This window comes from Lontra canadensis, unplaced genomic scaffold, assembly GCF_010015895.1.
Source record: "Lontra canadensis isolate GAN:19392208 unplaced genomic scaffold, GSC_riverotter_1.0 scaffold3, whole genome shotgun sequence".
NCBI lineage: Eukaryota > Metazoa > Chordata > Mammalia > Carnivora > Mustelidae > Lontra > Lontra canadensis.
This window is the reverse complement of record NW_022630997.1, coordinates 36,649,556-36,675,429: the sequence shown is the minus strand read 5'-3', so window position 1 is coordinate 36,675,429 and position 25,874 is coordinate 36,649,556. Positions and strand designations below refer to the sequence as shown.

The following is a 25,874-nucleotide window of genomic DNA, read 5'->3' as shown; positions in this document are numbered from 1 at the left end:
GCTGGTTTATTTCTTGCTCATGTTACAGGTTGCTGTGGGTCAGGGGCCTAGGCTCTGTATCTTGCGGCACTGTCTCCAATTCCTTATTTCCAGCCAGTGGACAGGAGGGAGGGAGAGAGAGAGAAGGCACGGACAGACGGACGGACGCACTCTCTCCTGCTGTTCTGTGTGCTGAAGATCTCCGAGGCGCTCAGCTGCTGACCCCAGTTCCAGCCTCGGGCACCTGCTTCAGCGGGCTGACCTGGTAGCTGTGTTGCTCCCTGGAGAGAGTGGGAAGGAAAGGTGGAAGTGGACTTGCACTCAGGCTGATATCTCTCTGGGAGGCTTTTTGTAGACGACAACGTTGTGTAGAGACAACATTGTGTAGAGACAACATTTTGTAGAGACAACACTGTGCATCATTGGCCAACCTAGCTCCTGGACTGATTATAACTCAGACCTGTTTCTTCTTCCTTCCTTGTTCCTCCTTCTGCTGTGAGGCAGCAAGCGACAAGCACATCCAGTGGCTCCTGGGGGCAGATGGTGACGTCTGGGTCTGGATCATGGGAGAAGGTCCTGGGGACAAGTCCTACGAAGAGATCTCCGAGGAGCTGATTGCAGAGAGGGCGAGGCTGCAGGCCCAGAGGGAGGCAGAGGAGCTCTGGTGAGAGGTGCAGATGGGTGTTGGGTGGGGTCTGCACACGGAGCCCAGGATGGGTCCAAGCTGAAGGACCAAAGGCTGTGGGTGGAAGGGAGCAGGTCCCAGGCAGCAGGCTGACCCTGTTGAGCTCAGCTAAGATTAGGGGACCAAAGATCAGAGTCTTCATCAGGTAGATCTCGTAGGCTCAGATCCTGGCTCCCCCAGGGAGTAGTAAGCTGATCTGGGGTCTCGGTTTTCACATCTGTGGTATGGGCCTAACACCCTTTCCATCTGGATGTAGTTTGGGTTCACTGAGATACGATAGATGGGACAGTAGAGGAACTGGATTCACTATTGTCGTCTGCTTGTTCCTCTTTCTTTTAGCTGCATTTTGCACCCAATGTGGATAGTTGAGTCCCTGGTGAGATTTGGAGTCAGACTTCTTTCATAAACAACTTTTAACTTTTTTTTTTCCCCCCAACTTGGAGAGCCATATGAAGTTGACTCCAACATTTCACCCCATAATTTTTAATGACAGTATTTTAATTGTAAATTTGTAACAACAACTCAACAGCCACCACCTAAGATAACTATGGTGAGCATTTAGGCAACACCTTGATAAATTGATTAATATAGATACACAGCGTTATTTAAGATTACTATATGGTATCCTATTACATGAGAAACCCAACTTGATGGTCTTGTGGATGGACATTTAGGTTGTCTGCCAATTGTTATGTTATAGAAATCCTCTGATGAACCTCTTCTAGCTACACCTTTGTGATCTTGAGTGAGAAAAAGGATTTCTGAGTCTTCCCCCCTCCCCCCAACCCCGGCTTCCAGAACAATTCGGGTGATTTACACTACCCTACAGGACAGTGACTATTTTCCCACAACTTTGCCAGCATTGAGTTTTGGCATTCTGATAGACCAAGGCATATTGCTCCTGGTTTTCATTTGAAGTCCTGTGGTTATGTGGTCCTTCAGTTTCCTACCTGAGCTCATAACTGCTGGTGTTCTCTTGCAAGGAGACAGAAAGAGGCAGAAATCACCAAGAAGTTTCGGGATGCTCTGGCCAATGAGAAAGCCCGGATCCTGGCGGAGAAGTGGAAAGTGGAGATGGAGGACCGGAAGGCTGCCAAAGTCCTGGAGGAACGCATCCGTGAAGAGTTCAAGGTGAGTCAGCCTGTGGGGCATCTGCGTGCGGCCACCAACACCAGCTCCCAGGCTACTGGTGCCCATCTCTTGGTTGGTACTGAATGCTTTATGGGAACAGAAATCTTACATGTCCGAGCAGGGAGGAATGTAACTCCCCATTTGAGTCAATCCACTTCTCATTGGATAGATGAGGAAACTAAGTGTTAGACAGAGGAAGAGTCTTGCCAAGGACATTGTGTAGGAGGGGATGGAAACAAGACCAGAACTCAGACCTTCTGTCTCATAACCCAAGGGGCTTGGAAAGGGATCCAGAAAGTGCTAAGTTTGTGTTCAGACCAAACTGGGATCCAGTTCTAATTCTCCTGGTTAGTCTTGTGTGACCTTGGAAAGCTTGCTGAACTTCTCTTAGCCTTCACTTTCTTGTTTATAATATTAGAGTAACAACAGCCCCATCTTAAGATTTTTGGAGGATTCAAGGAGATGAAAAATGGACATTTTCTGGCCTTGGAGAGGGAGTTGTTGGGAACCTTGCATTTGTACTCATTCTGGGAATGTTAGGACCTAGTAAAAGAGCTTTATTTACACTGTCCTCTGGTAAGAAACTTAGGTTAACTGAAGAAAAAATTGTTTTTCTGGTTCCTATTTTACAATTTACTTTTTTCTATAGGAATAATAAATTGGGAGGGGGAGAAAACTAAGAAAATACATATAAGTGAAAAGAAGAAAATAAGAATCATGTCAACTCCCAACAATCATATTATTTTATGAAATGTATGTTCAAGGCAGGCAGGCGGAGAGAGAGGGGGAAGCAGGTTCCTTGCCGGGCAGAGAGCCCAATGTGAGGCTCGATCCCAGGACCCCGAGACCATGACCTGAGCTGAAGGCAGAGGCTTAACCCACTGAGCCACCCAGGCGCCATATATATTTACCAAACATTTAAACATTTTAATAATACTTTTCCCTATAATGATTAGACAATGAGGACAGTGGCCTCTTAAGATCATTTATGTTGCAAATTATTTTTCTCAGAGGATTTTTTTTTTGAAAGAGAGAGAGAAAGCAGAGGGAAGGGCAGAGAGAGAGAGAGAGAATCTTAAGCAGGCTCTACACCCAGGGCAGAGCCCCAGGCGGGGCTCCATCTCACAACCCTGAGATCATGACCTAAACTGAAATCACGAGTCAGATGCTCAACAGACTGAGCCACCCAGGGGCCTCTCAGGATTGTTTTTTTCTTAATTTTGGTTGTAGTGCTTTCAGGTGTACAGAAGATTAAAATTTTTATTCGCCAACTACATCAAGGTTTAAAAAAAAGATTTGTTTCATGCTAAGAAAGATCTGTGTCACTACAAGCTTGTACTTCTATTAATCTACATTGTTCTATTTATTGTTCGTGATTTTATTTCTCACTTCTTCTCCTTCCACATGGTCAGCACACTGTGCCATGGTTGTTTACTATATAATCTCTCCTCTCCCCTCTCATAGCACTTGCTGCCTTGAATCTTCTTACAGACCTTTGGATCTCTTCATGGATTTTTTTTCTTTGATTTTTCCTGAGCCAGATTTGCTTATTTAATGACCATAGCATTTAAAATGAGTTTTGGGGCTCCTGGGTGGCTCAGTCGTTAAGCGTCTGCTTTCCGCTCAGGTCATGATCCCAGGGTCCTGGGACTGAGCCCTGCATCGGGCTCCCTGTTCCATGGGAAGCCTGCTTCTCCCTCTCCCCCTCCCCCTGCTTGTGTTCTCTCTCTTGCTGTGTCTCTGTCAAATGAATAAATAAAATCTTTAAAAAAAAGTAAATAAAATGAGTTTTAACAACTGCTAAGGTAAGAACCTATCATTGCTCTTCATTTTTAAGATGTCCTTGGCTGATTCTACCCATTTTTTTTTTCTACTCAAGATACATTTGAATCCTTGCATCACTATCTTCCTCCCACAAACACACATACACACACACACACACACACACACACACACCCCACAGTGATTTTAATTGGAATTACATCAGCCTTACAGATGTATTTGTGGAGGACGGACATTTTTTCCAATACTAAATCATTCAGTCTTGTTCCGGGTATGGTATGGTCTCCCAGTTACTTAAAACCTCTTTTTGTCTTTGGTAAAGTGATTTTGTTGTTGTTTGTTTGTTTTTTAAACATCTGTAAATGCACGGGCCACCCAATCCCAAACATTCACAATAACTTATATGTAATGTTGTGCTTTCATCTTTTGGGCTTTGGTAAAATTTATTGTTTTACTTATATGTTCCACATCTCTTTTCTTGTTAAACCGTAGGTTTAATATTTGTTACTATGATTGTGAATAAGATTGTTCTTAAAACCTAGTGTAATTGCTGGTTACATATTTATATGTTATTGATCTTATTTAATTTTCCCTTGAGGCTTTTATACACACACACACCACACACACACAGATACACACACACACACACACACAGATACACACACACAGACACACACACATATGATTCTCTTGAGTTTTTAAGGGAAGCGATAGTTACTCTCCAAACCTTTTTTTAAAAGTGATTTCAAATTTGCAGCAAAATTGGAAAAAAAAGTGTTCGTAGAGTTTCCACTGAAATTCACCAATTATTAACGTCTTGTCACATTTGTGTTGTCTCTTTTCTCCCCTCCTCTAAATTTGCATCTATCTGTACACACACGGATATATACACACACATACACACGTATATATTTCTGTCGTGACTGCTACATTGTTTTGTTAAGCAATTTGAAAGGAAGCTGTAGCCCAGGGCTTACCAAACTCTTTTCTGTAAAGGTCCAGATAGTTAATATTCTAGGTTTTGTCAACCACACTTTCTCTGTCACAACTACTCAATCAGGCCATCGTAGCACAAAAAGCAGCTGCAGGCAATATGTGAGCAAATGGGTGTGGCTGTCTTTTAATAAGACTTAATTTTTTTTTAAAGATTTTTAAAATTTATTTGACACAGAGAGAGAGAAAGAGAGAGAGTGAGAGTGCGCATGAGTGTGGTGGAGAAGGGCAAGGGGAGAGGGAGAAGCAGAGGCTGGATCCCAGGAGCCTGGGATCATGACCTGAGCCAAAGGCAGATGCTTTACCGAGTCACCCAGAAGCCCGCATAAGACTTTATTGTAAACAATAGACAGAGGGTAGATCTGGAGTTTGCTGACTCCTGATCAAACCGTATGTACTTCATTTTGCATCTCCCATGACCGAGGACCTTTCCCTGTAGAGCCACAACAATCATTGTCACACCTGCTGAAATGAACAGTAATTCCATAATAGTATAAAAATCCACTCAATCCATAGTGGAGAGATGTTTAGTTTATATGGTTGGATTTTGCATCTGATTATTTAAGCCTGCTGGAGAAGGCAAGCAATACTTTCTATGTATCTCTAAGAGCAAGCATCCCCTCTCCTAATTTCTGGTCTCCCTCCGCCCCAGAGGTGATCTGAGTCCTAGAGGCTGGGAAGGTGGCTTCGTGGAGCTGGAGTTCTGGGGCTCAGTCCACAAGGAGATTACAGGGGGGTTGAATTCCCAGAGCTTTTCTGATTGATGATCTCCTTGAGAACCTCAGTGAGAGAGATGATAAATTGTGGGGTACTCCATGTCAGGGTTCATGGAGAGCTCAGAAAAGCTATGAGGTTTACCAAGGGACCCAAATGCAGGCTTTGGGTGTTATTTATAAGGAGGGCTATGGTAATGATATGTTTGTTTTGCTTTAAAAATTAATTTGCTACCTGTGAACGTTCAAACTTGAGTACTCATAGTGATCCTGATTTGGTATGCCTGTATTTTGAGGAACCTCAGACATGTGAGTAGCATCTGTGAGGTCCGGGTGGGCCTCCTCAGGGCAGTGTCTACTAGGAACGTCAGCTCATGGACTTGGAGTGGGCAGGTCCAGGTTTATGGGCTGGGATATTCTCTATAAATGGGCTGCCCTTATAGTGTCATGAACTCTTCATTCCAGGCGCTGTCTTAGCATGGGCTGAAACAAGACCTGAGAAGTTTCTGTGGTGGAATAAATACAGCTGGTGGCAAATTCTTTGTCACTTCTCTCTTTGAGACATGTTTATTTCCCTTCCCTTGAGTCTGCTCTGGCCTTGTGACTAGCTTTGATCTGTAGGTTGCAACCGGAATGACTCAGTGTAACTTTTGAGGACAGGCTAAAGGAGATTGGCGGCTTCTGGCCCTCTTGCAATGCTCCCTTTTGGAAGCTGCCCCCTGAGAAACCCTACAGCCTTCAACTACTGCTCTGTAAGGAAACCCGGGCAAGCCAGGCAGAGAGAAGGGGGCTGTGTGGAGGACACCGAGGCACCAGACACATGAGTGAAATCTTGGTTCTTCTGGTGAATGACCCTAATTAAGTGATTGACCTCAGATGTAACCATGTGGAGCAGAAGGGCCACCAAGCTCTGGCCGAATTATTAACCTACAGAACCACAAGCAAATATAGTGGTTGTTGTTTTAAGACATTGTGCTTTCCGGGAGTTTGTTGCCTGGTAATAGATAATGGGAACATCTCCGTCAAAGGTATTTATGCGTTGAACTAGAGATTGGCTCAGATAATTTTCATTGTGTCTTTCAACATCAAGATTTTAGCCAGATGTGAGTCTTGCATGCGGGGATGCACGAACAAAGTTCATTTAATTTCATACATTTTTTTCCCCCTTTCCCTGAAAACCTAAGTGCAGATTGTTTGTGGGAGGGGGGTGGTGGTGGCAGTGTAATAGTCATGAACTTCTTACTCTCTATAAGCTTACAGGGTCCTGGGGGGAGAGAGAGAGACAACTCTGTGAGCACTCCTGAGCCCCCAGCACACCTGGGGGACTACAGCAGGGTCCCCCTGAAGGAGGCTGGGTGTGAGCAGAGCTGGAAATAGACAGGAGATCCGTGGAATGGTGACTGGTCTGGTGGGGGAAGCCAGACAAGAACCTGACGAGGTAGGCCGTGGGGCCCTTGGATGCTACGATCAAGGGGCAGATGGTTGTCTGTGGGCAGAGCAGCGCTGTGAGGATCTTGATACAGAGGGACATGGTTCGAGCCACCTCTATGGGAATGACTGTCTGGTGGCCCCAGTGTGATGCCGGTGAGGAAGGCGTGGGGGGAGGCAGGGACCAGTGAGGGGATTGTTGCAGTCATCACAGTGGTCACCGAGGAGTCTGACGATGGCGAGATTCAGGGGGATGGACACAGAGAAACAGGGGAGGCGGAATCAGCAGGGCTTGCATCAGTTAGATGCTGGGATGAGAGGGCGGTAGATCAAAGGCACCTGAACTCGGGCTGAGGAGTAGGGAGGGGGGCTACCCTGGTGCAGAGGTGAGCTGGGAAGAGGGAGTAGGCTTGGGGGGCAGAGAATGGGCTAGCTGGGCCCAGGGGATTTGTGTTTTCTGCCACCAGAAGCAGATATTGGGGTGAAGGCTGGAGGAGATGGGGAGGCTGGACTGGAGGGCCGTGGGTGGAGGGGGCATGGGCTGCCTATGTCCAGGATGCAGGCAAGTTCTGTGAATTCTCATGGTCATAGGAAAGATAAGAGTGAGAATTCCTTTGAGGAAATGGGGGGAGAATTCCAGAATCTTGTGTAAGGTTAAAGAGGGGACTTCAAAATAGAAGATACAGACAGTAGGAAACCTGTTTTTTAAAAACCATTCTGTTGTGTCTGGTGCCTTTTGAATGCAATTTACATGCGTATGAAAGTGTTCCTGTAGAAAGAAAGGGGATCCTGAGGCCAGATAGAATTTGCATATTTTCTCTGCTTTCTTAACTCTTCAGATTGCTTTTGACTGCTTCTGCCTTCACTTAAGACCACAGAACACTAACGATAAGGCTCCAGCTCGCTCCCTCTGCCTTAGTCTCCCGCCCTTCCCCAGTGGCTGACAAAGAACATACTCGGTTGATGCAATTACGTTGTCCTCTGATTTTGCACCATTTCCTGTTCAAGGCCACTCATTCTCTTTTTGTTTTTCCTCTGTGAAGGCTGGAGTTCCTCTTGGCCCTTCATGACATTTTGTACAACAATAGAAACAATCCCCACCTAATTTCCAATAGGATTATCAGTGGTGGGGATACGTTGCACTTTTCAGTTTTCTCTTGAAGGGGAGGCTTGATCTCGGTTTCTCTTGGATGAAGCTGGCATCAGCAAGACAACAAGATGCCGTTTACCCTTCCGCTCTCAACGGTCACCACAAACCCTGTGTTACCCTCTTTTTGTTCGTTAAGTCGTTCTCTCCTCCGGTCAGTGTTATGGAGTTCCCGCTCTCTGCTGGCCCCTGTGTGGGGGGGCTGTCGGTGGGAGAATGACAGAAACAGGCATGACCCTGCCTTCTTGGGTACATCATCTCGAAAAGTGAGATGGTATTATTCGGGCCAGAGGAGCAAGGGAAGGGGCTCGGGACAGCCCTTCTGCCTCCAGAATGTGCCACTTAGCCCTGCGGGCTATTTCGAGCTGAAGGCAGTTGAGACCCCGAGAGATCAAGGACGCTATTGCCCCACCCTCTAACTATATAGAGGAATCTAAATGGAGGATCTTTTCCGGAATGGGGGTTATTAACAGAGAAACATTTGACCCGAGTGACGCAGCTGTACAGCCCGGCAATATCTAATTCCCAAACACCTGCTCATCTCCTTGGTGCCCTGTGAATTGTGTTCTTTATCTTTTGAAATCCCAGACCCCTACTCCCCGTCTCCGAAGCTCAGGATGACACATAGCCTTCCTTTTGCCCGACGGTCTTCCATACCTGCCTGCTTTCCTCGTATGTACCCTATGACGTCTGATTTCCTCCTGTGAATCTGACTCCCGTGCATCTGATTCTTGGTCCAGCTAGAAGGACCCTTGAAGGGGACAGGAATTCTCACTCCCTAGCACAATGCAAACGACTGTGCCTTCCAGAAAAGCATCTGTCTCCGTGACAGTTTCCGCAGGGGTGAGGCGTGGGCTCCCGCGGTGTGGCGTTCCCAATGGCTTATCAGGAGAAGGGGGATTGAATAAGGCGGCTGCCTCCCAGGGCTTTGGGCCTGCCAGAAAAGGGCATCGATTCCTGAGGTAGGAGAAGGGAGTGTTTGCCGATCTGCCGCATGGCCTCATTGGCCTGTGGCGACCACGCTTAAAGACGGACTTTTCATCAGGGCTCGCAGAGGAGCCAGAAGATTCTGGGAGGACCACAGTACACATTTTTCCAGGCAATTTCAGCTGGGAGGGGTGAGGCATTTCAGCAAGCCCTGGAGGGAAAGATGCAATGCTCTTTATCTGTAGCTGCAAAATGTTTTCTTTTGTTGTCCCCAGCCCTGGGAGCAGCTTGTCTTTGTCACAGTAAGTGGCTGGTTATTTTCCTCGGAGATGGAGGAGACGGCAGGCTCCTGGCTCCCAGCGTGCTGTTCACTCTCGGGCAAAGAAGATTGAGTGAACAGTGTGATTCTGCCATTTATTGATTTATTTATTTGTAGGTAATCCCCCCTCCCCCACCCAACTTTACTGAGTTACAATTTCCAAATAAAAATTGTAAATATTGAAGATGTACAATGTTTTAGTACATGTAGACATGGTGAAATGTTGACCATCATCAAGATAATGAACACATCTGTCACCTTACTTAGTGACCTTATTTGTGTATGGCAGGAACACTTAAGATCCATTCTTTTAGCAAATTTCGAGTACACAGTACAATATTAACTACAGGCACCAGAATGGGGGCGCCTGGGTGGCTCAGTGGGTTAAAGCCTCTGCCTTCGGCTCAGGTCATGATCCCAGGGTCCTGGGATCGAGCCCCGCATCGGGCTCTCTGCTCCGCAGGGAGCCTGCTTCCTCCTCTCTCTCTGCCTGCCTCTCTGCCTACTTGTGATCACTCTCTGTCAAATAAATAAATAAATAAAATCTTAAAAAAAAAAAAAGAAAATCTGGAATGTATTCGTCTTGCATAACTGTAACTTTGTATCTGTTTGCCAAACACAACCCAAGTGTCTGCTGACCAGTGAATGGATAAATAAACTGTGGTGTGTGTACATTATATGTGTGTGTATACACATACATAATGTAATGTATATATTATGATGTATGTCTATATATTATGCATAATATATACATATATATGTATACATATATATGTATATATATATATATATAAATAAAATGAATGTTATTCAGTCTTAATAAAGAAGGACACCATGCCATTTTTGACAACACGGATGAACTTGGAGAGCATTATGCTAAGTGTTAGTCATGTTAGTCATGACCCTTCTCTGGGGTGGCGTCTCCCATCCTGTGATGGGCTGAACCGTGTCACCCACAGGTTTCTATGTTAAAGACCTAACCTCCACCACCTCAGAATCTAAGTGTATGTGGAAGTAAGGACTTTAGAAATGTCATAAGTTAAGAAGAGGTCTTTAGGGTGGGCCCTGATTCAGCATGACCGGTGTCCTTAGAAGAAGAGGAAATTCGGACACAGACGTGTATACACACAGAGGACGGGATATGTGAGACCCGGGGAGAGGAAGGTCCATCTACAAAGCAATGAGAGAAGCCTCAGAAGATACCCACCCTGCCTCTGTAGTTAGGGCCTCCGTAGCTCATACATGTGTGTGGTTTCAGCCTCCTGGTCTGTGGCAGCCTGAGCAAGCCAGTATACTCCTCCTCTGTACCAGAAAGCAGGAGCGGGGGTTGAAGTCCCTCTGGCTCTGACAGGCCTTGGCTGATGGTACTTTCCCTGAGACTTGCTCCTTCCTGGAAGACCCGCCCTGGGCAGGTGCTGGCTCTGAAGAGTCAGGGTAGACGCTGTCTTGGTTGGTGCCCCATGTATTGGGTGATCTGACAACCTGGGTCGGAGATGAGGGAGCTGAGGGGGAGGCGGCAGGCATGGGAAACCCGCTGCCTACACTGCGGTGCTGTGCCAGGGTGGGGCGAGTTTTTGCTCTGCCGAGATGCTGGTGATTGCCGAAGGTGAGCTTTTTTTCATGGCTCCAAGCTAAAACTTCTACTTTGGAGTCACACGGAATTTGGTTCCAATTTTGTATGTGTCACCAACTCTCAGCTCTAGCATTTTCCATCTGCGCCCATGTCCCTCTTGACCCCACATTCCCCTCCACCTGCTGCTCCCTATCTCTGCTCCTATCTTCCGAAGATGTCCCCAGAGGCCTGTCTGCGGTCATTTCCACTCCCTCCCCCACCCCTCCTGGTTGGCTGCCCCTCCACCCCTCCATGACCTTGTCCCTTGTTGCTTCTCTGTCCTTATCTTCTGTGATGTCTTGGGGCCTGCAGCTCAGTTTACCACTCCCTTTTACTTGAAACAGTCTCTTTCTTGGCTTCCCCAGTGGACACCGCCCCTTCTGGGTTTTTAGCTTATCTGTTGGCCTTCCTTCTCAGCCTCCTTTCCTGGCTCCGGCTCTTCCTCTCAACTTTTAAATGATGGAGTGGCCCAAGACACTCTGGTTGTTGTCTCGCTCTCTTTGTTGTTACTGTTGAAGTGTAACTGACATGCAGCCTCATATGCGCTTCAGGTGTGCAACGTGATGGCTTGACGATTCTCTGTATTACGCCATGCTCACCCGCCATCTATCCCCTACAACATTATTACGGTTTTTTTGACTATATTCCCTACGCTCCACTTTATTTACCGGACCTTATTGCTGGTGGTTTTCTCTGGCTCTGCATTCTTTCTCTTAGTGATAGCATTAGGTCCCGTGGCTGAGAAACATCAACCCCACACAGATGACTTCTGAGCTGTATCTTCAGCTGAACTTGCCCTTCAGCCCCAAGCTCACGCATCCCGGTGCTAAGGGCAGGCCTCGGGGATGTCAGACGGCATCTCGAACTCATCCAATATAGAGCTTTGACTTTTCTTCTTCCAACCACAGTGGGTGATTCTGTACTCAAACATGCCAAGCCCATTTACAACGCCAGGTCCATCGTGCTTGTGGTTTTCTCTGTGTGGAAATTTCTTCTCCCCGATACTCACTTATTGGCGTTCTTCCTTACTGGTCAGTTGTCAGATCACATCGACCCTCCTGAGAGGACTTCGGGTCACCCAGCCTGAAGTGGCCTTCTAAATTCTCTCTGTCCTTTCCCCTGTTTTAATTCTGTGCACACTGGTTATTATTTTCTGGTATTTCCTGATGATTATTTGTCTGGTGTGTTTCACCCCTGGAAAGGCAAGCACCAGGTGGGGCCTGTGTGTGTCTTGGCCACTGCTGTGTCCCCAGAGCCCAACACAGGCCTGATCCTGGAACTATTTGGTGACTGACCACGTGAAGCCATTCACCTTCTCTTGTCCTCATGCCCAACTCTTGAGAGCGACTCATTAGGAAGTGGGAATTTTGCCTATTCTTTTGGACTAAAAAATTGATTGTTGAATTAGAAGAAAATCCTTAATCTATACTGTTTTGGAAGAAACAACAACAAAAAAAACCACGTTGTCTTTTTTGCTAAATGAAGGATTAAAAACTCAGTTACCTCCTCCCCACCGGATTCTTGTTGATCCATTTAAATAGTAGCAAAGAACTGAAGAAGTTCCAAGCACCAGGAGAGAGAAAACGAGAAGCAGGAACAGATGAGAAAATGTTTGCCGAGGTTTGGAGGCTGGAAGACAGAATGGTGAGGGATTCAAGTGCGGTGCCTGCAGGAAGGGGGTAGGGGGGAGCTGGCTTAGTCTGGGTCCCCATGGGCTTGGGACCTGGGGGCACCAGGGACTGTGAAGCAGAGAGCTCAGGTTGGCGACCAGTTTCTCCGTGGAATGGCTGGACCCTCATGTCGCCACTTTTACCCATTTCTCCCAGGCTACTGGATCCTTCTCTCTAAACAGAAGGAGATGGGGAGTGGGCAGAGGCTCAGAGCTCAGTTTGTCAGGCCGAGTGGAGAGAGCAGGCAAGGGGCAGATGGAAAACAGGAGGATTAACGAAAGATCTTCGTTTTAGCAGTGAGTAGCCAGAGCAGTGGGATCTGTAGCTTGGGTTGTCTCTGGGATGCACAGGGCCAGCAAGTATTTTTGCATGCTGTCCTTGTTTAGCATGAATTAGCCATTTGAGCCACATGGAATCAGGCTGTTAGGTCTTTTCTGGTCACCCAATCTCATGCAATGCTGAGATAAAAATATGGTCCGGCTGGCGGGGTTCATTGGCTTGCTAAGCCACGCCCCTTGAACTGTGGACTGGCCACTGCACTCCAAGATGATTCCTTAAATAGGAGTCCTAGAGCTCCCGGGGCCATGTGGTTAACCCCTTTCATGAAGGAGAGGGTCAGAGAGCACCCAAGGAGGAGAAACATGAGACTAGGGCTCATGCAGGACCTGGTCTGGACTTCGGGTAGCTGACGTGGGGACCACTGCCGTCCCTGCCAATCCCAGGGGGACTTTCTGGGGCCCCCTCCTGGGAGACACCTGTGGGGGCTGCTTACAAAGAAAGCATTTCAAAGCATGGTGTTCCTATGTAATGTGGGGCACAAGCTAGGGGTTCCTGCCTGCTGCCTGCCTTCCCCACAGACTTCGGAATGCTGGTGCTCAGACTCCACTGAGGGAGGACAGAGGAGAAAAGATGGAATTATCTCAGACAAAGCACCGGAGTACTGAGTATTTGCCTCAGTGAAATGCTGATTCCTCATCCAGTCATCCTGGAGTGAAGTCCACCTCCCACAGAAGTCCTGTCTACACACTCTGAGTCTCTCATTCGGAAAGTTATTTTCTGCTTAAATATGGACCTCCAGGCAACATCAGACATTGGAAGAAAGCCTCCAACACCAATGACAGGCAACACATATAACATACTTTAAAGGGAAGGGAAAAGCCCCAAAACAGAGGAAATAGATGTAAATCAGAATATGGGGTTGGGGGGAGAAAGCTCTAAAATCCTCAGAGATGGAACATTACACTCTTGAAAGCAGGACAGGGGGCAATGAAGCAAAAAGGAGCAAGCAGAGAAGAAGAAGGAGGGCTTGGGAATCATTAAGGCGATGCTGCAATGAAAAATGTAATCGTAGGTTTAGACAATAAAATCAGTGAATCAGCCAGGAAGTAGAAGAGCAAAGGCAGGAGAGAGAAAGTAAGAGAGAAGTGCTAAGCCCCCTAGAGGATCAAGTCAAGGAGTCCAGCATTTGACAAAACAGGAGTTCTAGAAAGAAAAACAATGAGAAGAGAAGAAATTACCTAAGAAATTCTAAGCCAAGATGTATTAGACTGGAAAGATCCGAAACTTCAGGCAGAAAGCTCCTTGAGCGCCTAGCACAATCGATGAAGGAAAATCCCTTCCAAGGCACATCATTTAACAATGTTCAGAATATCAGCAATAAAGAGAAAACTTAATAGCTCATGCAGAAGATTGAAAATCCAAGTGGTAGTATTGGATGCTAGGAAGAAAAGTCTTCCAAATTCTGCTTTAGGAAAGTGATTTTTAATTAAATTCTATGCTCAGCCAAATTAGTGTTTGTTTGTTTGTTTCTTTTAAAGATTTTATTTATTTATTTGACAGAGAGAGAGCACAAGTAGGCAGAGAGGCAGGCAGAGAGGGGGGGTGGGGGTGAGGGCGGGGGGGTGGGGTGGGGGGAAGCAGGCTCCCCGCTGAGCAGAAAGTTCAATGCGGGGCTCGATGCGGGGCTCGATCCCAGGACCCTGAGATCTGACCTGAGCTGAAGGCAGAAGCTTAACCCACTGAGCCACCAAGGTGCCCCCAAATTAGTGGTTCTATCTGAAGGAATCCTAGAGATGTTTTTAGACAAGACTCAGAGAGTGTTTCTCTGTGTGTCCCTACCTGAGAAGTCCTGATAGCTGTGCTTTTGCAAAAATGATGAAATGGCCAAAAAACAAAAAACAAAAAACCCCTTGAACAAAGAAACAAGAGCTTCAGCTTGGGGAGGGCTGAGAAATGAGTCCCCTGGTGGATGGATGGACAGGAGGCCCAGGTAACAACCGAGATGGGAGAAGGAAGAAGGTTGGCATCTGGGGACAGTGGGGACCCTTGAAAATAGCTAACTGCTGCTTACCTGTTTTAATACTAAACACAGGGAAAGATTTACAGTAGATCTTAGAGAAGTTGGGAGAATTCAATATGCAACTTCAGGATAAAACAATTATAAAGTCAAGAAAGAAAAAGCCATCATACTACCATATTTTACTGAATATAAGATGCCTTATTAAGTATTGATTTATTAATGATTACTTTAAGAAGAAAGAAGAAACCATTGCCTATTAAAAAGGCAACTTGCAAGTCATGAGACATACCCATGTTTCAGAGATACGTTAGGAAGTTACAAAATGTACTTCTTATAATTGGTGCAGTGAACCATATTTACACCAATTATTGATTTCACCACAAATTGTGATGTGATGTTGACGGGGTAAGGGTGAGGAGAGGAAACGTCTGGGCGTGTACCCATGAGCCAAACATAAATGCCACATACTCGTGTACTAAAAAAGAAAGGCAGAAATATTTAGAATGGGTAAAATATTTTTTACCCATTGTAAATGTGTGTGAATGTGTGATTCAGAGATGTCACCACTTGAGGGACAGCTAAAATAATTGAGAGTGATGGCCTCTGGGCATGGGTGAGGTTGGAGTGGTTTGGAGTGAAGTGGTCTGGAGAGTTGTTGGTGTTGAAAACGAGCCTTTGGCATATAATGCACATCTGACACCTGTGGGGTTACTTTGATGTAAACAAAAGTAGAGGGAAATACACCCACCCACACACACACACACACACGCACACACACAGCCTTTTTGGAACTTCAAAGTGGGACAATTGGAGACGTGGGACCCCCAAACCTGCTTGTCTTGGAAATATCATTTTTTTTTAAAGATTTTATTTATTTATTTGACAGAGATCACAAGTAGGCAGAGAGGCAGGCAGAGAGAGAGAGAGGGGGAAGCAGGCTCCCTGCTGAGTAGAGAGCCCACAGTGGGGCTCGATCCTAGGACTCTGAGATCATGACCTGAGCCGAAGGCAGAGGCTTAACCCACTGACCCACCCAGGTGCCCCCCTCCTCTATTTTTAAAGATTTTATTTATTTGTCTTGGAAATATCTTATCCAGACAGAAGGTTAAGATATGATCATAGCCTGCTTAACCGGCCTCCAGAAGGAATGGTACCTGTCCTCCCTCTCCCCCAGAAGGCAAGTGTGGCCAAGGATGGCCCAGTGTCCTCTTATCTTTGCAGAAAGCTTTGGAGTCTACAAGTTATTTCCCGTGTATTTTTTTTAAAGATTCATTTATTTAGTTTAGGTGAGAGGGGCAGAGGGGGAGAAGGAGAGAATCTCAAGCAAACCCCCACTGAGTATGGAGCCCAACACAGGGCTGATGGCATGACCCTGAGATCAGGACCTGAGCTGAAACCAAGAGCCGGTAGTTTAACCAGCTGAGCCACCCAGGCATTCCTGTCCCCCCCATTTTAACCTGCCTGATCCTCACCGCAGCCTCCATCAGGCCTGCCCATGGCCATGTCCTGCGCCAGAGACCACACCTGAGCCAGCACTGGCCCACCGCACCCCGCGATAGCACAGCCCCGCCCCAGGGACACAGTGGCACGTCTCTCTCGTGACCTAACGTCGTTCTGTCCCCCATGATATCTCAGAGGAAAGAGGAAGAGGAGAGGAAGCGAGGAGAGGAACAGATTCGCCTCCAGGAAGAGCAGAGGGCGAAGGAGCTCTACTGGACCCTGAAGCAGGCCCAGCTGCAGAGCCGCGCCAGCGAGAAGGAGGAGCGCGAGTGGAAGAAACAGCGTGAGTAGCGCAGTCGGCCTTCCCGCCCACCCTCCTCCCACGTGTGCGTGCGCCCCGTCATCCTTCCGCTTCACGCGTTCGGGCCCGAGGCCTGCACCCAGGACCAGCCGTGCTCGGGGCCCTCCAAGGACCCAGAGGGTAAGGGCTCCACCGTCCAGGAGCTTTCTCATGTGCCGGTAGGGGAGATTTCTTACACGAAAAAAGAAAACCCTGCCTTGACTGCGTTACCAGTCCCTCACTGGTTCTGTGCTGAGCGCTGGGCTCCCAGATATGAGGGATGACAGTGCTTATCTTGGAGGAGACAGACACGCAGGCTCCCGGCTTTGAGGGAGAAAGTGCCAGTACCGTTGGTGCGCAGAGCGGCTATCCCGGTGGGCTTCCGAAGGCAGCGTGAGAGGAAGCGAAGCTTCATGGGGGCACAGGAAAAACAGGCGAAGAGGTGGGAGAAGGAGAGGGTGCGCAAGACAGAGGCCTCAGCCCACCCTAGGTAAGGGCATGGTGATGGGAATGGGATATGCTTAGGAAGGCGGAGATGTATGGGGCGGGCTACAAAGCTTGGAGGGTGTGGGGTGGAGAAAAGTTAGGGGTGGGAGAAGAGGGAAGGCAGAAGCAGATTTGAAGGATGTGTTTCAGTATGTGCTGGGCTTCGTTTGAATCAGGTCTGGTGACACCTGGATCATAGGGATAGTGTGGAAATGACGACCTTGCCCTAAGAAGTTTTTACTCATGGGGGCAGGGCACACCCAGCAGGGCTATACAGGGAACCACCAGGAGGAGGGAGCCAGGGACAATGCGGGCAGGAGTCTTTCTTGTGGTTTGCTTGGGGCAGGTGAGGCCAGGCAGGGTCAGCAGGTGTAGGATTGGCTGGTTTGAATAATGTCTGTAGGCTCCGGGACACAGGGGCTCTTGAGTTGTCTGACGCCTGGCCCTGGGGGCAGGTGGGCAGTGCCCCAGACTGTGAGAACTAGATAGAGGAAGTGATTCGAAGATTTTTGGATTGGCTGGTTCGCAAGTGAAAGGCACGCTCGTGGGTGAGTCCTTTAGCATCTTTAGGAATTGGCCAATTCTGGGAGGGTGAGTGTCTCTCTTGGCTGAGCAAAGTCCTGGACGTCAAAACATGGAGAAAATAAAAAGGCATGGTTCATGCAGGTGGACAGTGGGACACTTGTAAAAGTGGGTTTGGGGGTGAGAAAGAGAATGAGGCTGTGGCAGTGGTGTCCCTGAGAGATGACTGGAACCAGAGCCAGGGACAGGGGAGCCCAGAGGCTGCATGACTTCCACTCATCAGCCCTCTGGTCCTCAGCCTTTCTCAACCACAGGCCAGATTCACTCAACCGACTTGAAAAAAAAATTGAAATACAATTCACATAACATAAAATTTATCCTTTTAAAGTGGACATTTTCCCTTTTATGGCTGAGTAAGGCTCTCGTGTAGGCATGGACCACCATTTTGTTTATCCGTTCATTAGTTGATGGACCTTTGAGTTGTTTCCCCTTTGGGGCTATTATGAATAATGAATAATGTTGATCTGAACGTTGTTTTCTTTTTTTTGGTGGTTCTTGAATATGTGTTTTTTACTGAAAAAAATCATTCCTAAATTAGCAGACAGAAATGTACAAATACATTGGTAAATAATGTAATGACAAAGGACTATTTTTTTCTTTTTTCCAAAGGACTATTTTTGTGAAAAATGTTTTCTTTTAAGTGTTTTTTAAAAATCATTAGATTTCAGTGCAAAATATACCCCCTAGCACCTTTTAGAACATAAGTGCAAGCTCAAAAAAATAGCGGTGGAAGGAAGTTAGCTACGTTCTGTGCCATTGTCAATGGTTACATCTCCATAAGCAATGAATGAGTGTTCCAAGTTCTTCCCATCCTTGCCAATGCTTGGTATCTTTTGTCTTTTTGATAATAGATGTCCTAACAGGTGTGAGGTGATGTCTCCTTGTGGCTTTGATTTGCATTTCCCTGGTGACTAATAATGTTGAGCACTTTTTCATGTACCTGCTGGTCATCTGTAGGTCCTTTTGGAAAAATGTCTATTCAGGTCCTTTGCCCATTTTTTTTTTAAATGGGTTATTTGTTTTTGGCTATTGAGTTATATGGACTCCTATATATTTTGGATATTAACCACTTATCGGATATGTGGTTCACAAATATTTTCTCCTAGTCCGCAAGTTGCCCTTTTGTTTTGTTGATGATTTCCTTTACTGGGCAGAAGGTTTTTAATTTGACATAATCTCACCTGTTGGTATTTTTGCTTTTGGTGTCATATCCAAAAAAACATCGCCAAGACCAATGTCAAGGAGCTTTTTTCCTATGTTTTCTTCCAGGTGTTTTACAGTTTCAGGTCTTATATTTAAGTCTTTAATCCATTTTGAGTTGATTTTTGTGTTTGCTAGGAGGTAAGTGTCCAATTTCATTCTTTAGCATGTGGATATCCAGTTTTCCCAGTGCCACCATTTTTTTGATGAGATTGTCTTTCCCCATTGTGTATTCTTAGATGCCTTCATTGAAAATTATTTGACTATGTATGCGTAAATTTATTTCTGAGCCCTATATTTTTTTCCATTGGTCTATGTTTCTGTTTTTATGCGAGCACCATACTGTTTTGGTTACTATAGCTTTGTAATATAATTTGAAATTAGGAGGTGAGATGCTACTAGCTTTGTTCTTCTTGTTCAAGATTGCTTTAGCTGTTCAGAATCTTTTGTGATTCCCAACAGATTTTAGGATTATTATTTTTTCTATTATCTCTGAAAAATGCCATTGGAAATTTAATAGGGATTGCATTGAATCTGTACATTGCTTTGTGTAGTATGTATATTTTAACAATATCAATTCTTCTAATATATGAACATAGGATATCTTTTCATTTATTTGTGACTTCTTTAACTTTTTTCTTCAATGTATTATAGTTTTTAGTGTCCTGGTCTTTTGTTTCCTTGGTTAAATTTATTGCTAAGTATTTTATTCTTTTTTTTTTTTTTCCCCTTTCCAAGTTTTTATTTAAACTCCAGTTAGTGCGATGCCTGGGCGGCACAGTTGGTTAAGCATCTAGCTCTTGTTTTTGCTCAGGTCATGATTTCAGGGTCCTGGGCTTGAGCCCTGCATTGGTCTCCATGCTCAGTGTACACTCTCTTGAGATTTTCTCTCTCCTCCCTTCGCCCCTCCCCTTCATGCTGTTTCTCTCTTTCTCTCTCTCAAATAAATAAATAAAATCTTGAAAAATAAATTCCCACTAGTTAACATACAGTGTAATACTAGTTTCACTTGTGGAATTTAGTGTTTCATCATTTACATATAGGACCCAATGCTCATCACAAGTGCCCTCCTCAACACCCATCATCAATTTCACCCATCCTGATGCTGTCATGAGTGAGGTTGTTTTACTAATTTCTTTTTTGGATAGTTATTGTTACTGGATAGAAACACAACTGAGGCTTGTATGTTGATTTTGTATCCTGCAACTTTACCAAATTTGTTTATTAGTTCTAACAATTTTTGGGCGAAATATCATAGGGTTTTCTCTATGTAAGGTCATGCCACCTGCAAACAATTTTTACTTCTTCCTTTCTGATTTGGATGCCTTTTACTATTTTTTGCTTGCCTAAGTATTCTGGCCAAGACTTCCAGTATCATGGGGAGAGAAGTGATCTTAGAGCAAAAGCTTTCAACCTTACACTGTCGTGTATGACATTAGCTGTGGGCTTGTCATGTATGGCTTTTATTATGAGGTTCATTCTTTCTATACCCGATTTGTTGAGAGTGATTATCATGAAAAGATGCTGAATTTTGTCAAATGCTTTTTTGCATCTCTTGAGATAATCAGACGATTTTTATGCTTTTTGGGAATGTGGCATATCATAGTTACAGATTTGCGGGTGCTGAGCCAGCCTGGCAATCCAGGGATTAATCGCACGTGATTGTGGTGTACAGAGCCTTTGCAAAGGCCCCGTGGAGGAAATGGCATTTGGTTTGGGAAAAGTGGGGAAACCCAGAAGCAGGGCAGGGCCTCCGGCAGAAGGAGCAGCACTGAGCAAAAGCAAGGTCATCGTGTGTGTAGGACGCGGTACGTGTCCCCATGTGGCTGCAGCCTGAGGTTCACGGTGCACAATGGTGAAAGTGACAAAGGTAAGATGGGAAAGAGCTAAAGAAGAATTCATTGGTTTAAATTCAGGATGGAAGAAGACATAGGAGAAAAAAAAAGGCAGGACAAAGCTTTATCCTACAAAAACAGTGAGCAGTTAAAAAAGTGAAGTCACTTGAGGCCGCTCTCGTGTGGGAGAAGGAGCACTGGACTGGGAGTCCTGCCCTTGCTCTGTCACTGACTTGTGTGACTGTGAGCTAGTTTGTGCCCAGCTGCACGGTTTCTTCATTTGGAAAGTGGAGGTAATCCTGTTGAGTTGAGGCTTGTTGGGAGGGCAGAGTAAGGGTATAGTAAGAGTCCTTTTACAGCGACACGTTGAGGTGGACTGTTAGGGGCAGGGCGGGTGTTTCATTAAGGATGCAGACCGGAGATCGTCGGGCCGTGGAGGTGTTTAACTGCTAATTAATGCGCCGTGTGGCAACGGAAAGTGGAAAAACCTCCAAAAGACAGAGAAAAGGTGATAACGCGGGCCCTATGATGCTGGTTCCTTATTTTATGCTTCCTTAAAGAATGATGAGCTAAACTCTGGAGGCTGTCATTCAAAACCAGCAAAGCCATTCTGCATTCAATTAATTTAATATGAAAGATTATAGTGGGCCATTAATCTACTGGGAGCAGCAGTGTTTGATAAAACACCTAAATTAAATTCTCCGAGTTAGAAAAAAAAAAGGGCATTGTTTCCTTTAGTATCACTTGAATTCAGGGTTCGTTATTCAGTTCGAATAGCAGAGCAGGCTCTGGCCTCTGAGAAGCTCTGAAAATCTCAGGCAAAATTTCATTTAATTAATTCTCAACTGCAAACTTGTAGGAGTGTGGAGTTAGGTGCTGTCTAGTTGCCCAGAGATTTGGAGAAGAGCTAGCATGACCTGGTAAATGATACTATTTCCGAATATTGGAACTTGTTCTCGTGAACCCTTCCCCTCCCTCCTTGACTGTGTCACTCTGGTGTGGCTCCTACCCCGCCATGCGTACTCTGCTTGTCTCACCCTCTGCTGTGTGCTCAGAGCCCAGGGAGAAAAATGTGTGCTCGGGCCCAGGATGGAGTCCAGCTGTGTTGGTTCTGTTCTCTTTGTTCATAGAAAAGAGAGTGCTCTGGGGTCTGGGTTTAACCTGGGTGATTCTACAATGCCGTGCGCTGGAGACAGGCAGACCCGGACAGGGGGATGCCGTGTGGTGGGGAGATGGGGTGGGGCAGAGCCGAATGTGGGGCCGGAGGGAAAGATAACACCAAGCAGGGTCTGTTCGGGGCACGGATGGCCCGGGAAATGGAGCAGCGTCTCTTTGGACAGAACCAGTACTGGCCGTTCTTCCAGCTCCGAGTGTCACGTAGGGTTGGTTTTACAACGGAAAATAATGCCAGCCAGAGTCCCCATGTGCTCAATTTGTATCCTGCTTGGGCTTCTCTCTCTCCTCTTGAATTGCTCAAGAATCTCTGGGGCTTTTCAGTTGTCCCAAAGCAGAGTCTGGGGAGCACTCTGGTCTTAAGGAGCCTCTGACGTTGCGCCTGGTGTCCACAGGGGGTCACTGTTGGCAGCCATTAGGAGTTGCTAGAGGGACTTGGCTGAGGGTGACCTCAGAGGCCTTGGAGTCAGGGAGCAGAGAACTTCCTTCCCTTGGCCTACATTTAGCTGTGGGTGAGCCTCACTTTCTTTCCCTGAGGCTCATCTCTCAGGGTCCATCGTCTTGGTGCCAAACCCACCCGTGGGTTGGGTCCCCAGGGGTCTGTGTGCATACCTTTCAGTATCTGGACGGCTTGTTGTCCTCCCCGCCGGGGTCAGGAAGCTTCCCCGTTTCACAAAATTTTCATTTTCCCCATTTGCCTGACCAGAGCTCCTGACACTACCCAGCCCCTCCCCCTATACCAATTCCCCACCTGCACTCCTTTCTGTCTTAAGTGGGATGGACCCTTTCTAAATATACGATACTTAATGAACTTGTACTCTGTGCCAGAGCTGTCCAGGACCCTTCCATGTAATATTTCATTTACCTCATTTACAGAGCAACGCTATGAAGTCCCCATTTTACAGGTGGGGAGATAAAATATAGATACAGTAATTGGAGTTGTCCAGTGTCACGTGGAGTGGAAAATGGAGAAATTAAACACAACTGTCCACATAAACAATTTAAATCTTTATGGGGGCTTTTTCATTTTATATATGCACATATATATTTGTATATATATGTCTATAAATATATATTATATATTACATAAATATATACATGTAATAATATATAATAATGTATATTATATATTTATGTATAAATAATATATAACATATAGAAATAAATATGTATTTGTATGATATATATGATTCACTAATTTTCAGAAACATTATATTATTTATCCAAGGCAGGACTCCACACTGACACTGCTTTGAAGCATTGGGTTTCTCTGTGGACGTAACTGCATCATTGGAATTCTATAAAACAATGAGTCTTTTTTATCCGGGCGGAGGGAGAAAGGGCCCAAGGAACCATGGGCAAGTTCTTTAGACAGGAGTCTCATGACGAGCAGCAGCTAACGATCTTCTAGAACCCCATGTCCTCCTGGGATCCCATAGTCACCTCCATCTCAACACATCCGAACCTCAACCCTCCCTTCCCCCAACGGGCTTTATCACCTGGCTGCCAAGGGCAGAAACTTGGCTGTCATTCTGGTCTCTCCTTTTTGCTCCCGATCAATCCCCAAACTTACCAAGAGGTAAGAATTCTACTTCTTTCCTGTTCTTTGAATTTACCCCCTTCCACCCCATTGCCCTGGTACCATCTGAACGTGGACTCCGTGGCTCTTCACCTCCATCTCTGTTTTCCAAGCCTACGTTCTTGTTGCTGTCGAAATCCTTTCCCAGCACTGCAGCCAAACCGATCTTCGAGAAGTGGAAAGAGCCTCCTGCTCTCCTGCTGAAAACATGTCAGGGGCTTCCAATCACCCTTTGGTGAAGCATCAGAATTAATTAGCCAGTATTTACTGGTTTCCTAAATGGGCTTCCCTGTTTTTGCATCCTCACCTCTTGCCGGGTCCATAAGGGAGCTGCCCTGCAGCCATGCCCACTCACCCCAGGAGGGATGCCTGAGCTCCCTCTTGCCCCTGGGCCTCTGCGCCTGAGCCTGCTCTGCCCAGAAGACCCTTTCCTTGGCCTCTATTGGTTGAATCTCACGTGTCCACCAGGTATCAGTGTAGATGTCCTTCTGCAACACAGCTGCATGGCTTGCTGGCGGGGTTCCCTTGCTAGACGGAAGCTCTCTGACAGCACGGACTGTGTCTTGTTCATTGCTGTACCCATCTCTCCCAGGATCAGCTTGGCAGTCAGCCATTAGAAGAAGATGCTGCACTATATCATCTGCCAGAAATGGTCCCGTGTGTCCAAATCTATGATGATCACACAGAGACTGCGGCCCCTGGAGGTGTGCAATGAGCAGCTTTGGTCCTGCGCAGCACAGAGTGGGCATAGAGTGGGTCCTAAGGACGCAGGTGCTGCATAGATGCGCACGCCCTGCCCGACTGTGTTAGAGGGTTAAGAACTCTGCCTCTTGCCATGACTGGCCTGGCTCGATGTCTGCCGCTCTGTACCTGCTTGCAGACTCTTCCAGGAGGAAAACCAACTTCTGTTTTTGCTCTTCAGTGTTAGAGAACTGAGCAGTGTTATCTGAGCACAGATAAGGACATGATTTCAGACCAGTCTGGCAGTTTGGGCAGCCATTGGATAAGGGATGGTACTGTCTCCATGGAGGGAAAACTAAGACCCAGAGAGATGAGAAGTTGTCCCGGTCTAGACAGTTAGGGGTAAAGCCAAGCAAATGCCAGCTCTCTCTACTCCCCTGAGCCTGTGGCATATGAAGTTTCCAGGTCTGATATGGGAGAGTTTGGATTCCAAAGCCTGTGGGACTCCTGGTTTCTTCCTGAGCAGGAGGGTTCCAGGCTGGGCCATCCTGGACGGTGGTGTCTCAGTTTTGGGGAGGTGGCCCCAGGCCAGGCAGGTGTGGGTGCCTCCCTGAGATAGGGGGTCGGAGCTGGAAGGGACCTTCCCCTTATCTGCATGGGAGAGAACTGAAGGCCGAGGCAGGGACACAGCTGGGTACACATCTTGCTGATGGAGACACTTAGCTATGCTCTGGCTGCTGCTGCTGCTTCTTCTTCTTCTTTATTTATTTGAGAGAGAGAGTGAGCATGAACAGGAGAAGGGACAGAGGGAGAGAATATCAAGCAGACTCCCCGCTGAGTGCAGAGCTCCACTTGGGGCTTAACATGGGGCTTGCCCACCAATAATGCACCAGGATTCCGCTTTCTCTGTACCCTTGCCGACACTTGTTTACTGTTTTTCCTAATTAAACAAGTTAAAAAAAAATAGCTACCCTCATGGGTGTGAAGTGGTGTCTTACTGTGCTGGGTCCAATGTTGGATCTCTCAAGTGAGCCTTGCTTCTGAAGTCTTCAGGGTTTTCTCACGGTCCCAGTTGTCTTTATGGTGTTACTGGGAGATGAGCCTCAGTCTCCTGCAGGAAGGAGAGAGGAGGCTCTGGATCCTACCTCAGGAGTGGGGTTGGCTGTGTTCCCCCTTTGTGCTGTGCTCAGTGCGAGCCCTCCCGGTGCCTGCTGGGCGTCATCTCGGGCCAGAGGGCGGTTGGGGAAGGAAGCAGGTGACCCGGGGTGGGTCCTCACTTCCACAGCAGGTCCACTGGGCCACGCAGAGAATCTCACACTTGTTGGCTCAGGGCAAAAAGATGCTTGTGGCTCCTCCTATGAGTACGGGTTATTTTCACTGCGTTAGCAGGAAGAAACCCCATGAGTTTTGGCTGAGGGTTTTTGTGGCAGATTCATGGGATACGGTCTGAATCCGTTCCTGATTCCGAGTAGGAACTAAAGCAACCTTTGAAGATTTTAAAGTGCAATTTAGGGTAAGCTGCTTGACCCTGAGTAGGTTCCCTGTGATCGATCAACAAGGGTGTCTCTTCCTGGGCTGGCCATGAACTCTGGTTTGGACCTAGTAATAATACCAGGGCTAATGAAAAGAAACATTTTAACTAACCCTTAACCATGGTGCTTAATATGTCCCTGACATGGTTTTAAGTGGCTTACCTTATTAGCTCCCTCCATCGTCATGAGGGCTTTATGAGGTAGGGACTGTGGTTAGCTCCATTTTACTTAGGAGGGAACAAAGGCCAGGCTGATGAAGTAACTTGTCCACAGCGGGAACGTGGAGCTGGGATGTGAACCGAGGCAGCCCAGCTCCAGACTCTGGCTTTAGGACATCTGAA

The 25,874-nt window shown here is 46.6% G+C and overlaps 1 protein-coding gene across 1 annotated transcript in view; it reads left to right on the top strand.

Annotated features, from left to right (window-relative positions):
* Positions 1 to 25,874, top strand: part of SH2D4B (SH2 domain containing 4B) — a 79,199-nt gene that overhangs the window by 20,422 nt on the left and 32,903 nt on the right. Inside the window, exons 2-4 of the mRNA XM_032877970.1 lie at positions 480 to 643; positions 1,648 to 1,795; positions 16,321 to 16,468. Coding sequence (XP_032733861.1) covers positions 480 to 643; positions 1,648 to 1,795; positions 16,321 to 16,468 — 460 coding nt within the window. The remainder of the gene's footprint in view (positions 1 to 479; positions 644 to 1,647; positions 1,796 to 16,320; positions 16,469 to 25,874) is intronic.